The sequence below is a fragment of the Moesziomyces antarcticus genome (genome assembly GCF_000747765.1).
Source record: "Moesziomyces antarcticus DNA, scaffold: scaffold_v10005, strain JCM 10317, whole genome shotgun sequence".
NCBI lineage: Eukaryota > Fungi > Basidiomycota > Ustilaginomycetes > Ustilaginales > Ustilaginaceae > Moesziomyces > Moesziomyces antarcticus.
In genome coordinates, this window is record NW_014639005.1 from 1 (window position 1) to 16,306 (window position 16,306).

General features: G+C 58.4%; 5 protein-coding genes across 5 annotated transcripts; 1 reads left to right on the forward strand and 4 right to left on the reverse strand.

Annotated features, from left to right (window-relative positions):
• Positions 1–164: 164 nt before the first annotated feature.
• PAN0_005d2475 (glutamine amidotransferase) lies at positions 165–1,061 on the reverse strand (the record flags this gene model as incomplete). The annotated part of the gene is made up of 2 exons (XM_014801717.1): positions 165–951; positions 1,039–1,061. The coding sequence occupies 2 exons, from the start codon at positions 1,059–1,061 to the stop codon at positions 165–167; spliced, it is 810 nt and encodes a 269-aa protein (XP_014657203.1).
• Positions 1,062–1,204: 143 nt separating this feature from the next.
• PAN0_005d2476 (uncharacterized protein) lies at positions 1,205–2,524 on the reverse strand (the record flags this gene model as incomplete). The annotated part of the gene is made up of 1 exon (XM_014801718.1): positions 1,205–2,524. The coding sequence occupies one exon, from the start codon at positions 2,522–2,524 to the stop codon at positions 1,205–1,207; it is 1,320 nt and encodes a 439-aa protein (XP_014657204.1).
• Positions 2,525–3,409: 885 nt separating this feature from the next.
• On the reverse strand, positions 3,410–4,885 carry PAN0_005d2477 (uncharacterized protein; the record flags this gene model as incomplete). Its single annotated transcript, XM_014801719.1, has 1 exon — positions 3,410–4,885. The coding sequence occupies one exon, from the start codon at positions 4,883–4,885 to the stop codon at positions 3,410–3,412; it is 1,476 nt and encodes a 491-aa protein (XP_014657205.1).
• Positions 4,886–5,670: 785 nt separating this feature from the next.
• PAN0_005c2478 (uncharacterized protein) lies at positions 5,671–7,332 on the forward strand (the record flags this gene model as incomplete). Its single annotated transcript, XM_014801720.1, has 3 exons — positions 5,671–6,149; positions 6,218–6,365; positions 7,090–7,332. 3 exons carry the CDS (start codon positions 5,671–5,673, stop codon positions 7,330–7,332), a joined length of 870 nt encoding a protein of 289 aa, XP_014657206.1.
• Positions 7,333–7,510: 178 nt separating this feature from the next.
• PAN0_005d2479 (uncharacterized protein) lies at positions 7,511–15,049 on the reverse strand (the record flags this gene model as incomplete). Its single annotated transcript, XM_014801721.1, has 1 exon — positions 7,511–15,049. One exon carries the CDS (start codon positions 15,047–15,049, stop codon positions 7,511–7,513), a length of 7,539 nt encoding a protein of 2,512 aa, XP_014657207.1.
• Between the last annotated feature and the right edge of the window lie 1,257 nt (positions 15,050–16,306).

The following is a 16,306-nucleotide window of genomic DNA, read 5'->3' on the forward strand; positions in this document are numbered from 1 at the left end:
CCCTAACCCTAACCCTAACCCTAACCCTAACCCTAACCCTAACCCTAACCCTAACCCTAACCCTAACCCTAACCCTAACCCTAACCCTAACCCTGGCTGCCCTATCAGTTCGTTTGATTACGATCATGTGGATAAATGAGCAAAGAATGCGGAGCGAGGGCAATTTAAAGCGGGGCAGGCGTTGCAACAATGCGGATGCCTTCGTCGACATCGTTCTTGGACGATTGGCGCGCAAAAGCGGTGAGTTTCTCGCCGGCGCCTTCGGGCGAGCCAGCGTTGATGGGGGGTGCTGGATCGTATTCTATCATGAGCTGCGTGAGCTTGGCGGCGTCGAGGCCCTTGAGCTTTTCGACGAGGGTGAGGCCAAAGTCGATGCCTGCGGTGACGCCTCCAGCTGTGATACGATTGCGATCGTGAACAACGCGTTGCTTGACAGTCTCGATGCCCATGGCCGCGAGGACCTCGAGTGCCGACCAGTGACTAGTGGCCTTGAAGCCGTCCAGAAGGCCTGCGCGAGCGAGAAGGAGCGAGCCGGTGCATACCGAGGTGATGTATTGGGCTCCGGAGCCGAGGCGGCGCAGTTGCGCAAGAAAGCGGGCGTCGCAGAGCAGTCGATTGATGTGCTTGTTTGGCGCACCCGGAACAAGCAGAATGTCGACGTGGTCCACTTGATCAAAGGTAGCCGTGGGCAACGCCATCACCGCATCGATGTCGGTGGTGACGGCATCGAGCGTGTGGTGCAGCAGGTAGGTGCGAAAGTGCGGTGCAAACGCCGTCAAAGGCCCGATGTAGTCGAGCTGAGTGACGCCGTCAAACAGAACGATACCCACTGCAAGCTTGTTTTCGTTTTGTTCGGACATGGCGGCAACGGCAAGCTTTCGGATGGTGGTGGAAGACGATGAAAAGGCTCGGCGACGAGCTGCTCTTCCAAAGTGACTATTGACATTTCTGCTGCGATCGAGCTGGTCCGGCGCTTGCGCAGGCCCTCACCGCATAAAGCTCGGGTCACGCTTCGACGAGTACCGGCAACGGGCGTACAACCTCTCCGGACAGCTCAGCATCATTGGAAGTTTGAGGCCGACAAGGCCGAGACCCGTTGTGGAGGCACGGTAAATCGCGGCTACTCAGAGACAAGCATGCAGAGGCTCAGTCCGGACCCTCGAGCTCGCTTCAATAATATTGCGAATGATTTGGCAGTCGCTTTTCAATTGGATGATGGTCTGAAGCCGAGCTGGTCTGTAGCGCCGGTGAGAAACGCAAGCACATCGTTCATGACATCTTCGGAAAAGAGCGTAGCATCGTGTCCAGCTTCCGCCATGTCCCACCGCTCATACTTGACGTTGCTGTCTCTTTCGTGTCGCTTCAGCACCGAATCCAACCAGTCACGTCCTTTGCGAGGGATCAGAAAGTCGGCGTCGCCCCAGACCACTATCAGCTGGACTGGCAGGCTCGAAAGCGATACGATGCTAGTGAAGACTTGCTCGAGTCGCTCGACGATCCAGCGTGTGAGGGCCTCGTTGTTCAGGCTCGGTGCGTTGCCCAGACAAAGCTGATAGTCCTCGCACATGCCAGCCATCGAGCCTTCCTCTTGGAAGTAGTCGAACAGCAGATCGCCGCCTGACTTGAGCGGGCGGTTCGTCTTGGGATGGCGTGGTCTTTCTTCGGCGGGAACGTCGGAGTGTTTCCACGCATCCAAGCCAAACTTGAGATGCGACTCGTACGGAGGATGAAAGCGGGCATGGGGATGCTTCTGCTTGCTTCGCGCTTGCACCTCGCGATTCTTCTGGTCGAGCTTCTCGCGATCTGCTTGCTTTCGCTCCTGCGACTGGGCTGGATCAACGTCGGCGCTGGACCATGCGACCCAGCCTTTGCCGACACTCGCAATGTCATCGACCATGCCCGTCGACCAGTTGATACTGCGACCAAGCACGGGCATCACCTTGGGCGTGAGCGCAACAAGACCCTTTGGCAGCAGTGACAGCATCGTGCTCGATGACTGGCTTGTTGGTACGAACGGCGAAGACAAGACGATCTTGGGCGGTGAGTCTAGTCTGGCAAAGTATTGCGGTGCTGTCTGGAGCAATGCGAGAGCGTAGAACCAGCCGGCAGAATGACTTAGGAGCCTCAGCTGCGGCATGCCGGGTCGATCGAGTTGAAGTGCTTCGAGCACGCTGAGGGTCTGCTGGGTTGCGATCTGGATTCGCTCCTCCAATGGGCACATTGGTGTGCCGCCACTGCCAGGTCGATCGATGGCGAGGATCGAGACGTTGGATTCTCGACAGATGCCTTCAAGAATCATGCCTAGAAGGCGACTGCAGCCAGAGGGAAGCAGGTACAGCAACAGCGGACCTTGGTGATGATATCCTTCGGTGCTGGAGGCTGCTGTGTTGATCGAGCCGTACTTGCTCGTCACGGCTGCGTCCCAGCCATTGCCGCCAAGCGCGAATGTGACGCGAGATTGCGTTCGTCTACATTGAATCGATTGGTGGAAGCGCACCTGCGAAAGATATGCAACTGGATCCATCCTACTGACGTCTGCGACGGCGATTCGTGGACCTCGGCGATCGTGTGCGTGGGATGGTGTCAAGGGGGGAAGCGAGCAAATATGTGAGAGATGGCCGCACAGATACGCTCGGACCATTGCTGGCAGGATCGAACACAGGCAGCTGCCCCTCCGTTGGAAGCAATCCAGGGTCCAAGCTCGGCCAGGGTTCTGCTGGAGCCGATGCCGAACGGCGGCGTCTTCGGCAGCCCTCGTGGCACAGCAGCGTGGTGCATAAAAATAGAGATTCGCATCGGATTTCACGGTTTTGCCGAGTGGCACGCTGCATCGGTTCTTGGCGATCAGGGACGGTGCAGATCGCAGACGCATCTGGGGTCACGTATCGTATTGATGCTGAGTCGATGAATCTATCTACAGGGACAGTCGGGGAGAGATGTTCGGCTTGAAAGGGTTATGAGTAATGCAATGCGCAATGGGACTTTGAGAAAGGCTGGCGATGGTTTGGGCGCTGGCGGTAGCACACGACAGGCAGAGATGGTACGGAACGAATGTAATTGATGGTGGTCTATCTACAGGATGAAAGTGTGCGTGCGAAGCTAAGTGAGACTGGGGGAACGAGCTAGTGAGGGAAGGGGTACGTGCATGGTACCCCTGAGTCGGGTGTATTGTGTGTATGCGCGCCTCCAGGGCGTGCATGGTGTGAGTGGGCGCGTGCGTATGCAGGTACCGGCCCGAGCGAGCCGGATACCCACCAACAAGAGTAACCTGAAGGGCGACTTGACTACCACAAGAGCGGCTCGACAGGGCCAAATATCTAATCCGTATATACGAACCAATGGCGACCGACAATCACCAAGCAGAATACCTTTTACCAAAGACATAGAATGAGCGCGAAGCTATCTTGATCTAGATCGACGAGCCGTAGGTTTCCCACAAGCCCCTGATGATGAGCTGCAACTGCGGGGCACTTAAGTCTTCCAAATTGACCTGTTCGAGTTGAGATTCTTGAACCCGTTTGGGTAGAGTCTCGAGTACAGTGCCCACAGGGATAAAACTCTCCGACTTGATGCAAATCCAGACTCCTTCAGGTACGGCTGGTTGTTGCTTGCAGGATTGGTAGAAAGAAAGCAGCGAAGGCTGATTGTATACCGAATCGAAATATTTTGCGTAGTCGTCCAGAATCACATTCCTGCGTAGTTTGTAGCCGAGTCCCTGCCTGCGCAGTCTGTAGCCGAAATCCTGCAGAGGCTCCGAGAATTGCCTTCCACAAAGAGTTGCTTCGATGTCGTCATCGTCCGCGGCCAGATATCCTTTGCAAACTTCTTGCAAGTGAGAATTTAGGGACCTGATAGCTTCAGGGTGCGTGACGCGCACGAACGTTCCTGAGCCGTTGCTGACCAAGGTCAGCGTATCGTACCCTGAGGGACTGTGCACAGGTGTCGCCCAGTAGGGCGGGTCACAAGGCAGACCAAGGGACTCTGGAGTCCGTGGGGCTTCTGCGCGAGACTGCTCCGAATCTGTCTCTGAATCTTCCATGTCAAGAGACTGATTCGTATCCTCGTGTGGTAGCGGCGAGCTTGAGCTTCGATCAATAGATTGGAAGGACCGACCGGTACCTTCTGAAGAAAGCTGTACCAAGAACTGTAAGAAGTCGAACGGCTCAACTATTCCCTCCAGACCGTGACCGGAGAGTTCAGCAGGGTGATCCCCTCCCTCTTGAGACTGCTGAGAAAATGCTACCGAAGTGTCAGGATCGATCGGGAATACGGCTTGTCCTTGCCAATCTTGTGGGACTGGGTCTCCGTCGGGTAGGACGGAAGGGAGGACGTGAGACGGATCCGTTGACGATACTGCTTGTTCTTGCCAATCCTGTAGGGGCTGTTCTCCGTCGGGTAGGACGGAAGGGAGGGCGTGAGACGGATCCGTTGACGATACTGCTTGTTCTTGCCAATCCAACGGTAGGAGTGGGTCTAAGTCGGGTAGTTCCTCAGGGAAGACGTGAGACGAATCCGTTCCCTCTCGAGACTGCCGAGGAACTTCCGATGAGTAGGTAGGGTCGATTGGAGATACTGCTTGTCCTTCACAATTCCGTTCGAATTGGTCGAAGTTGAAGAAGCAAGGGAGGAAATCGTCAGGGAGTTGGTCTCCGTCGGTCAGGGAGGAAGGGAGGATGGCCATTCGGTCTTGGTGGTTCGATCTGGTCTCTGCATCGGCCGAGGCGGCAATCAGGATTGTTTCTTCTTGAGACTGCTGAGGGATCGTCCCCGCGCCGACAAAGTCGGCAGAGTGATCACCTCCTTCCCGAGACTGCTGTGAGCTGGATCCTGTAGCGGCAAAGTTCGAAGGCTGTTGAGGTTCGACGTGGGAGCGAACGCACTTCATCTCCAATTTTAAGCATCTACCGCAGGTTCCTTCGCAAGGAGCGCACTGATGCTTGACTAACCGACAAGCGTCGCACGCCTTAGGCTTTGGGCCTCGTCTGCCACCTCCACTCGGTCGTGCCTCGTCGGGAGGTTGCTCAGCTTGACTCATTGGAAGGTCCATGCTATCGGTGATGGGTGTGATTCAGGTGATCGGTGATGGTCGATGAAGAAGGCGCCAGGAATGTCGTGAGAGGTGGGGGGGGATGGATCGTCGAAGTTGACAATCATGCACGTCTGCTATCTTGAAGACTTTGTCTGCCGGCGCGGGGGTTGGTTGGTTGGGTGTTGGTTTCAGCGTGGCAAGACAGAAAAAGTGGGGCTCAGTGCCCAGACCCACACATGCCTCCACATGCAGGTGACTCGGATTCTGACATCTGGAAGGGAATCCGCGACACCGACACTGCATGCGCTCGAACACTCGTATCACTTCGGTCTTTTCGCTCACTTGATGGATCCTCAGCGGCATTTTCGATACGACGATCCTGTCTATCATATCTAGCAAGCCTGGAATTCCCGAAAGGCTGCGACGTCTGCAGATCAATTTCCGTTGGATGGAAGAACGATGGTTGCGCCTTTCGCGGCGCCAGAAATTCGCATACGCTATGCACAGTAGGCGAGGAACTGAAGGAGCCAGGGACCTGGCGTGCTCTCTGAAACGCATAAGAACAAGCGCGCGCAGCCTTTGGTTTCACTGTATCGGCAAGCGTTCCAGTTCCCCCCTTTCCTATCTCTTCCTCATTCACGATGGCTGTCCTGATCCCTGACTCCACGAATCTGACCGCAACGCTGGACGCCAACGCCGTGCCGATGCCTTTCCCGGCTAACGTCTTTCAAGTGCTCATCGTCGTCAGCTACGCCCTCAACCTCTGCTGGACATCCCTCGTCTTGCTGCAGGGCGTCTCAGACACGACATACCTCGCCGCCATCCGAGCTACTTTCATCTTCGTCATCCCAAAGATCGGCCAAGGCCTCATGAGCCACGTCAGCGATGTCGCCATCCTACGTCCTTGGGCCGTCTGGACAATCATCGCCCTTGAACTTGCAGCGTACTCGATGTTCTCGTTCCAAATCTATGCTCAGGTAGCCGCCAACATTCGAGGTCAACTCCGAGCCCGAGAAGGCGACCGAGCCGAACGTCCAGAAAGAACAGATGATACCACTCAGAACGCCTATCCACGTCGAATCGCTATTCCGCTGGTCCGGAAGCTAAGCAACATTGCGAGGTACTGTGGCCGCACCATCACCGACCATTGACCCGCATCGCAATAACACCAACAACTCTTTCCTGCAGCATCGGCTCTCAAAGAAAAGCTCAGGAGGAATATACACCAAAAAAAGGATTAATGCTCCTCTTCCCGTCGGTTCCCAAGTCTTCGCGCTCGGCAAACAACAACTCCAACAAGATCAAGGCTCCTCGGCTCGTCGTTCGGATCTGCTCGGTATGCTCCTCCTATGCACTGTTGGGACCGCGTTGCCTCTGTCCTGTTTGGTCAAGATGCTGCTTGGTCCCCGTGCCTTAGACCTATCCTGTCTCAGGAAAGGATAGAAAAGACCAAAAAAATAATTAATGCTCCGATGTTGTGTCGCTCAGCCTCTTTGTATATCCTCTTGTCACCACGAATCTCTTGCTTCTTTGCCTAGAATTAGATGGTGGTCCGGACGGAAGTTTTCTTTAACAAGGATGACGTTGCTCAGCCCAAATATAGACGAGGGTCCCACCTGCAATCTCACTACCATCCCCTTGACCGACGCGCGCGAACAGCAGAATGTGTGCTGCAGGTGGCCGAGCTCGGGATCAAGCGTCCACGGGAAGGGTTCAGAACAGGCCGGCATGTCGAGTTCGGTTGCGCTCGGTTGACGTGCATACAATGAGCGGGGCGCTCGGCAGGATCAAGACTGGTTCTAGAACGACTTCGGGCCGTGGCTGTGTCCGAGACGGGGCGGTGCGGAGAAATGTCTCAGAGTCCGGTCCGAATTCGGGAAGTGGAAAAAAATAACCCCCGCGGGCATGAAAGTACTAAAGGACAATGGAATGCTCGTCGGCAAAGCTGCCACCATCCATCCACCGATGCTCATCTGCCACCACTGATGCCAAATCGCATTCCCTTCCTCTGAATTGCCTCTGTCATCTTACTGGCGCTTCTCACTCTGTTGTACCTTTAGTCGCCCTCGATGATGCAAATCGCCAACCCAGCCAGCGTGTACTGCGTCCAGCAAGGTGGAACGCTCGAGATTGTCAAGGACAAGGATGGCAACGAGATCGGCATGTGCAGGCTTCCCGATGGAACCGTCAGGGAGGAGTGGGACTTTTTCCGATCGTCGCAACCGCAAGACGAGTCGAACTCTGCTCAACTTGAAGACCGAGACACGGGCGCGAGCGACGCACCAGCCCTCAAGCAAGCATAGGCAGACATGGACCAGCTTGCTGTATTCGAATCCTCGCGCTCACATACCGCGGCTGTGTCTGTGTTAGTCTCTGGCGAATGGTTGGCTCTTGCCGAATCAGGACTCTTCGAATCTTCTACGATGATGGATAATGTACAATGCGAGCGCGACAATGGAGAAGAACAAGGGATGCAAGAGATTATAGGCCGAGACCGCTGCCTAGGTTGCCCAAGAGACCGGCGCTGCTCGTTGCTGCGGGGGTGCTCGAAGCTGCTGCTGCGGGCGATGACGCTGGAGAGGACGGCGCGGGAGAAGGGTTGCTTGCTGGAGTCGAGGAAGCGGCCAGTGGGATCGACAAGACGGGTCCAACGGCCGATGTTGCGCTAGATGCGGCGCCTGACGCGGCGCTCACTACGGCCGGCAAAGCCGATCCAGAGCTTGTGGCGGCAGCGGACGTCGATGCAGCCGAGGTGCTCGACGTCGATGCTTGCGGACAGCCGGCCTGACCCAGCAACGGAAGGGGCAGGTCGTTGAGGACGCAGACGAGATCCTTGAAGCCGTTATCCACGAGCCCCAGAATGTTGCCCGAGCCCAAGTTCTGCAAGCCGTCGCTGAGAAGCTTTCGCTCGTTGGGCGAAAGAACGCCGACAACTCCCGATAGCGCGCCCAGCAGTCCACCGAGCGAATCGAGGCTGGCGATGGGCACTCCAGCCAGCGTCAGCGTGTACGTAGCCGGCACGTTGAGATACGTCAATGCGCCTTGCAGCTCGTAGCCGTTGGACCCGCCGATCTTGATCAGCGCCTTGGTGATGTCCAGATCGAGATTGTTGCCGACAATGTCGATCGAGTTGAGGAGGCCCATGGGAAGCAGGACGTTGGGAATGTGCGCCGTTGCCTTGCCTGGGTTGACCAGCGTCGCTGCAGCGGCGGGCAGGATCAGGGTCGGGTCAAACGTGTGGTCGAGCGTTGCGTATGTCTTGCCAGAGCCGGCCTTGGCCCCGTTGGCCGCAATCTGCTCGAGCGCCAGCTGAGTCGGCAGACCGTTCTCAAGGTCAATGTCGGCAATGACATACGGCAGGCCGCCAGGACCGGCAAAGAGCTGGGTGACCTCGATGCTGATCTTGGCCAGCTGGATCAGCTGCAGCGCCAGTCCGCGCAGGTCGATCGCGAGCCGAAGCGTGTCGAGCGCCGGATTGAGTGCGGCGAACTCGGTGATGCCCGGCTGCTGACCAGGCGGATTATACGCCATGAGATTGGTCACGTACGGATCTCGCGTGCCGGGGATGGGCTGGATGAGCTGTCGGACGAGCTTCACCGCCGTCGGACTGCCGAGAGGCTGATCGAGCCGAATGTAAATTGTGGCTTCCAGATTGTTGTCGCCTGGCTTGAGGACAAGGTCCTGGATCATCGCACGGCCGACTGTGTTGCTGTCGAGGAAGGCAGGAATGCTCAGCTCCTTGATCTTGGCGGTGATGACCGAAGGGTTGTTGAGGATCACCTTGACCTTGGCGATGCCGTGCTCGGGCGTGCCACCAATCACATCGACATTGCCAACCACCTGCAGCCGCCCTCCGAAATTGTTGAGCGACGGCAAGGTTGTGGGCACGTCGAGGTTGACCGAGTCGACCGTGATCTGGCCCACCGCGAGGTTGACTACGGCCGAAACGGCGCCGAGCACGCGGAGCTCGGTCGTCGGTTTGGAAACGACACTGATCAAGAGGTCGTTGTACGCGCCCCGATCCACCGCGGTCAAGATAGTGTCCTTCAGGCTGAGCTGCAGCGTCGCAGACTGATTGGCACCCGAGATCGAGCCCGAGATCGGTATCGAGTCGAGCTCCACGCTGGCGGCACGAACCGTTGATCCTGCGTTGGCCACATAAGCAGTGCCCGAGGCCGAGACCACCCCGACGTTGATGTTGTAAGGAATCGAAACCACTGCCTCTGTGCGCTGCGATGATACGGGGAACTGGAAGCCGTCGTCCTGTGCAGAGGCAAAGTCGGCGGTCAGGTCCGGCAGATTGACACGCGTGACCGGGTTGAGGTTCTGACCGGCCACATCCACAGCAAGCTTGAGCGTCTTGAGCGCACGCGTGAGCCACGGGATGTTCTGACCGCTGGTGTCCGAGGCGCTGTTGCCGACAATGTTGACGGTGGTGGTGTTGGCAGAGATGAACCGGCTTGCGAGCGCACCCAACGCCGCACGCTGGGCATTATTTGTGATCTGGTTCACCTGGCCAGCAACGCGCAAGTTGTTGGCTGCGTTGGGCGCCAAGACCGTGCCGGCGGGAACACGAACACCGCCAAGGACGACATTGTTGTACTGGAAGTCGACATCGACGTTGGGCAGCTCGACGCGAATCGATGTGCGCGACGGCACCGTGGCCTCCGCTTCGACGAGCAGGGTGTTGGACGTCTGCCCAACCACCGAGACCGTCCTTGCGACGACGCCGGGCAAGCCCTGAAGCCCTTGCAACGTGATCGGCCTTCGGAGACTGATTTTGGAGAACTCGACACCGTACGCACTGGCCACGATCGAGTCCGAGAAGATCTCAATGTCGAGGCTCTCCTGCGCGATCAGATCGCTCACAAAGTCGCCGAATCCGTTCTGGTCCGTGACGGAGAGTCGCACGTCGAGATCGAGGCGGCCATCCGCGGGGAGGCAGAATGTGGGCAGGTCGATGGTGCCGATGCGCCTGCCCTTGTAGCGAGTCTCGAGAGGCTTGGCGAAGCTGACCTGCGCGGCAAAAGGTCCGACGCCGCCGATCTGGACGCTCACCTTGACGCTGAGCCCGTCGGCAGACAGAGCCGAGGCAGAGATGTTGAGGACTTGCAGCGTCAATCCGCTGACGATGTTCTCGACGACTGGCGCGCCAAATGGTCCGATGAGGTATCGCACGCTATTGTCGACTTGGAGCGCGATCGGCTGGAGCTGGACGGGGACATTGTCGATGCGATACGACCCCACCAGAACGTTGGCCTGAGCATCGGCAGCGAGCTGAGTGCCCTCTAGCGAGCGACGCAAAGCGCCAATCACATCAGTGGCGCCATTGAGAGGGCATCCGTCGCCCTGAGCCGGTCGGTAGCTGATGCTGGAATCCAGGTTCTGACGAGACTTGAGCGGCTCGATGAGCGGGAGCAGAGGGCCGAGATCGACGCCGTTCGCCCGGGCCTGATCTTCGAAGAAGCCGATGATGGCAGCGAGATTCGTGTTGACCTGCACGGGGAATTGGGGCGAGGTCACCGTAGATCGTCCATTTGCTACCATGTTGATGCTGGCGTCGACGCTGCCGAGTAGCACGCCAGCCAGCGATGTGGCGCTTGCCCTTGCGCGCAGCACCGTGATGGTTGCACCGAATGGGTTGGTCAGAACGAACGAAGCCCCCACAATCAGCCTCTTATCGACGTTAGGCGGTACAATCAGCGTGGCCTGGGTGACCAAGGTCTCGTTGAGCCTGGGAACCGAGGCGCCGAAGGCGAGCGTCGATACGGCTGGATTGAGCGAGCCGTAAGCGGTGGATCGGCCTGTACCGCGCGCTTGAGCCTGAATGTCCGGTCCACCCCTGGTGAGAAAGTCCTTGATCAGACGCCTCCCAATGTCGCTGTTGAGCTTGAGCTGCGCTTCGACTGGCAATGTGATGGGACCCTGTGGGATGTTGGCGCCGCGAACCAGCGCATCACCGATGCTGCCGCCATTGTCGTAGTTGACCTGCATGCGGACATCGCCTACGATGGCATGCACTTGCGAAGGATTGACGATGCTCGCGTCCACTCTGGCGATGACGTAGTCGCTCGTTCCACCCGTGACGTCGAGGCCGCCGATGCCCACAGGGCTGTTGCGAAGGCCCTGGAATCCGTTCAACGCAAGCGCAGGGTCGAGCTGGATCGGGATGCCTTTGACCGTGATGTCGCCCGACGCGGTCGAGACAAGGGCATTGACAGCGCTCGACGTGAGACCAACCCCAACGGACTGGTCCTGCACAGCATTGATGGCGAGCTGGTTGGCAAAGTTGTTGCGGAAGTTGCCGGGGATGTCCATGCGGGCATTCTGAATCGCCAGGCTGACCGTCCTGTTCTCCGTAGTGGCGCCGGTAGACGGCAGCACAAGACGAGCAGCACCCTGCCCACCGTACAGGATGTCGAAGGAGCCGTCGACGCTGTCGACTGCAAAGGGGAAGCTGAACGGAATGTCCACGGCTGCACGCACCGTGTCGGTGCTCAGCACAGGCGACCACTCTGCGCTGGGCTGGGTAAAGTCGAGCGTGGCGCTGGTCATGCTGACGCTCTTGAGCGGGTCGAGCACGATACCTGGCACAGTCACGGGGATCTCGAGCGTCTTGATCCCCTCTGTAAGCCACGTGACGCTTTCGGGACCCGCGTAGACGCCATGTACCGTCAGCGTCGTGGGCTTGTTGGAGATAAAGTTCTGCGCGATGGCCGAAAAGTCGGTCAAGCCTTGACCGGACTGAGGCAGGATTCGACCGGCCACATTAACGTTGGAGGTTGCGCCGGGGGCCATGCTGAGCGCGTCGCCAAGGCCGGCTTCACCAAGGATGCTGGTGGGCAGGCCAAAGCTGACTCCGAGACGGTCGAGGTTGACACCAATCATAGAAGGGTTGCGCACCGACGCGGATGCCGTAATGTGGATGCCACCAGCCGGGTCGTTGGACGGCAGGTCAAACGTGGTGAGCGCTACAGCGTTGCGCAGACGGTCGAATGCCCTGACTGTCGTCTTTTTGGTCAGACCCGGTCCGTTGAGCACGGCATCGTAGGCGTAGACGACCATCGACGGCGTGGAAACCGTCCATTCGAGACTCTTTTCCTGCAGCATAGCCTTGACGAGATCGGCCATAAGCCCGGGGTCTGCGATGGTCAGCTCGGCTCGCATCTGGATGGGCGTTGTTTCCGGGATGATCGTCACGTTGGGCAGCGCGACGTTGCCAATGACTCTGCCCTGCCAGCTGACGTCGACACCCTTGTCCAGCGTAACGACGGCATCGAAGGGACCAATCTTGGACACGGAGGCAGCCACATCCACCGCCACTTTGCTCTGTGCGAGGTCGACCACCTGGATGCCGACGAGGTCGAGCTGAACCGCATCCACGATCGCCTGCATGATGGGGCGGCCCAGGATCGAGTAGAGCTTCTCGACGCTGTTGTCAAAGGTGACATTCACGTTGGATTGCTGGAAGGGCGTGCTGAGAGCGTAGTCGCCGATGAGCACATCGACGTTGACGTTGACGTCGGCGCGTGCTGTAGCCAGAGCCGTCATGACGTATCTGGGCAGGCTGAAGCCGTCGAAGGGAGCTGCACGCAGCGAGAGCGACTGGATGTTGGCGTTCTGTTTGACGCCGACGGGCTTGATACCGCCCACGTTCATGAGGTAGTCGAGCGGGGCGGGATTCTGACCGGATTGCACCACCAGGCCGCGCATGAGGCCAAAGATGACGTTCGGCTGGTCGAATACGACGGAGACAGGCAAGGCCTGGTCGCTGGCACGGTCGGGATTTGAGCGGGATGGAATGACGACGGCGTTCTCGAGATTGGTCGCATCGACGCGTCCGACGTTGAGACCAAGCACGCTCGCTTGACCTTTGGAGCCCTTGAGATTGATCTGCGCAGTGAACGGGTTCGCCACCGACGGCACCGCATCAGCAATGTTGTTCACCACGGCCGTCGAGTCGAGGATGAGCATGTGCGCGCTGAGTAGAAGCGGATCGACAATGCCCGCAATGGTCGACTGCAGCTTGATGCCGCTCAGCGTGGATTGGAGCGACTCTGCTTGGGTCGAAGCCGTGTCGCCCTGAACATTGACGGGGCTCGACTTGCCCTGGAGATACTGTTGCACGAGCGATCGGCTCTTGTCGTCGAACGAGACGGCGGCCGAGGCGTTGAGCACGTTCGGACCGGGCACCATTCGAAGATCGCTCACACGCCCACGGCCGACGCTCGCACCGTTGGGCAGACCCAGGTTGAAGCTCGTGTCTCCCAGGATGCTGACCGAGATCTGCGACGGGTTGTTGATCGAGGCGGAAGCGGTGACGTCGAGGGCGGAGCTGGAGCCACCGAGGATGTCGAACGACAACACCTCGAGCGGGCTCCCCGTGAGCCCGTTCAGACCCTGCATGGTGGTGGTGGTGGCGATTTTGAGTGCTGGGAGCGTGATGCGACCAATGGACGAGTCGGCCGTCACCGCAGCAGTACCCTTGGCGGCGAGCTTGACCTGATCGCCGAAAGTGACGGCCTGGATGACGTGCTCAAAGAGCGTATTGGCCTGACCGACTTTGGCGTTGTCCGACGGCGACATGGTGGCGTTGACGAGCGAGACAAACGACTTGCCACCGCGACGGCTGGGTCCGACAAGCTCGAGTGCCGACGAAGCATTCGCCTGCGCACCCTGTAGTGTAGCCAGCCCTGCGGGCGTCTTTCCAGCTTTGTCGGTGGAAATGTCGATGTCAACCGCCGCACTCTCGACGTTGAGCGAGAGGCCGAACGGAATCTCGACGTCGGCCGAGATGGCTTGGGAGTTGAGCGCGGGCGCAAAGGAGTTTGACGGGTCGACCAGAACATCCACCGCGCCCACCGAGACGGCCTTGATGGGGTCGAAGGGCTGCGGCAGCTTGACGGGCACGACGAGGTTCAGCTCGTCGACGGCAGCCTTGACCCAGGCAGGGGTGGATGCGCTGGTGGGGTTGACGCGCACCGCGACGGGCGCCGCCTCGTTGTTGGTGAGGATCGAGACCATTTCGCTGAGTTTGGCGAGGTTTTCAGCGCCCTCTTGGCGATAGATTCGACCGTCGATGGGGATGGTGTTATTGCCGTTGCCGAGGCGAAAGTCGGTGATGCTAGCTTCTGCGATGGGCATATCCCTGTAAAGCATCTGCAGATCGGCATTGCCCAGCTGAATCGTAAAGGGCGACGGATTGATGAGCGATCCAACGGCATTGATGATGGCGCCACCCTGGGGAGCGTCTCCCGGCACGTCGAGCTTCAAGACCTTGACGCCGCCAAGCCCTTTGAGGCCACGGATGTTGGCGTGCTTGCTGATGGCGATGTTGTGCCACGATGGCAGAAAGCCAAATGCAACGGGCTTGACTTCGGAGCAGTTGAGCTTGAGCGTTGCCTGTTCGGCGTTGACGAGGAAGCGCGCGAGGAGGGCGAGGTTGTCGTCCGAGACGTTTTTGAGCGTGTTGGACTGCTTGAGCGTTCCGTATCCGCGCGAGGTGACGCCGAGGTGGCTGAGCTCGAGTGAGCCGATGTGGATCTCGCGGCTGTTGGGTGGAGTGGTCATCCAGTAGAGATCGACGGGCGCGCGGAAGTAGGCGCGGGCGGGAAAGATGCCGGTTTTGGTGACACGTGCATCGAGCTTGATCGGGTACTCTCCTGGGGCGGATTGAGTGGTGTTGATGTCGAGCGAGTTGAGATGGACCACCGAGACGTTGACAATGTGACGTGCTACTGCAAAGAGGATGGGGCCGGTGAGAAGGACGAGGCCGACGAGGACGGCGATGGGCACGATGAACAAGAGGCAGAACTTGAGTTTCCTTCCAAACACTTTTTTGCCGTAGGCGGTCTTTCTGGCTGCCAAAAAGCCGATGGGTTGGCCAGGCTGGTAGCCGCGGAAGGAGTCAGCGTGGGGGTTGGCATGGCTGTGTGGAGTGGAGGAGCGCTGAAGGATGGCGTCTCGATCGCCGTATCCGTCGTCGTCTCTACCGCGTCTGCGGCGAGCTGGCTCTCTCATTGTTGGGGCCGCGACTAAAGGGGAGATACTGGAAGGAAAGGATCGAGGAAGGGCCGCGCGGCGGAGGCGCCTGGAGGGCTACATGCTTATATTGTTTGGCCGCGTCAAGACGACTGGGTTACGAATGCGTGGAGAAGGATGCGGCGATGCGACGGGCGACGGGTATGAGCGGCGGACGGGATCATAGCTCGGAAGAAAGTGCGGAGGCGGCAAGACAGGATAGCGAGCGTGTTGCATAGCGAGCGCATCTTGCAGAACCATAAGATGCTACGCCCCCAACTTTGCTGCAGTGTTGGACGTCTTTCACTTGGAAGTTGTGTGTGCTGAGCCGACCGACTGATCGGAGCCCAGCAGCTGTGCATGTCCGTCGAAGCGTCGAAGCTGCCGGAGTGGAGCGAAAGGGCAGGCCGAGACTATGTGGGCGTTTGACAGCGTGGGAAGGGGGTGGATACCGAGCGGCTCGTTGAGCGCTAGCCGCTGGAGGCGTGGGAAACGACTCAGGAACACGCAAGTGTGTGGGGTGCCCCGCATGCCGCTGCCGAAGGTGGGCATGTCACTTCCTGAGCAGGCGGTGTAGTGCAGATGAGTCAAAGCCTGCCGAGGCTTGGCGAGACGCAGGTGCAGGAAGGCAATGCAGCACGACGCCCGTTTATTTTTTCACCCTCCGCAAATATTAATTTTAGGCGTGTTTGGTGTAGCTCGCCAAGTTAAACGGCGCCCAAAATACAACAACCGCTCACCACTTTCCGGCCGAGCTGCCCAGTCAAAATGATGATTCGCTTCATTCGATGCGACCTCGCCTTGGTCCAGCTTTCCTATGCTTGAGGGAACGATGAGGGAGGGTGCAGCTGCCTTGCTTCGTTGGTATGAGCCGACTCAGCCCTTGGGATGTCTCAGAATCGGCGCGGAACTCGGCCCCAAAGTCCCGAAAAAGAAAAGTCCCGAAAAAAGGCAAAGTGCGGGACTCGGAACCCCTTTTGAAGAGCGGGTTGCAGCTGATGTGCGGCTGATGTGCAGCTGGTTGTGCATTTCCGGTTCCTTTAATCGACAAAATTGAACGATTGTTTTTCTTGTGCGCATTTTCGCCATGCCTTTTCATCGMAAAAAAAAAAAAAAAGTGGCCGGCGTTGATGGTCGCCACCGTATATGGCCGATAGGGTGGACACCTCGTCGGGGCGCTTGGATTTGCTATCGTCGCTGGACCACGACGATGTTGCCGGTGCTAGGGTTTGGACATATTGCCGACGACCTCACGCA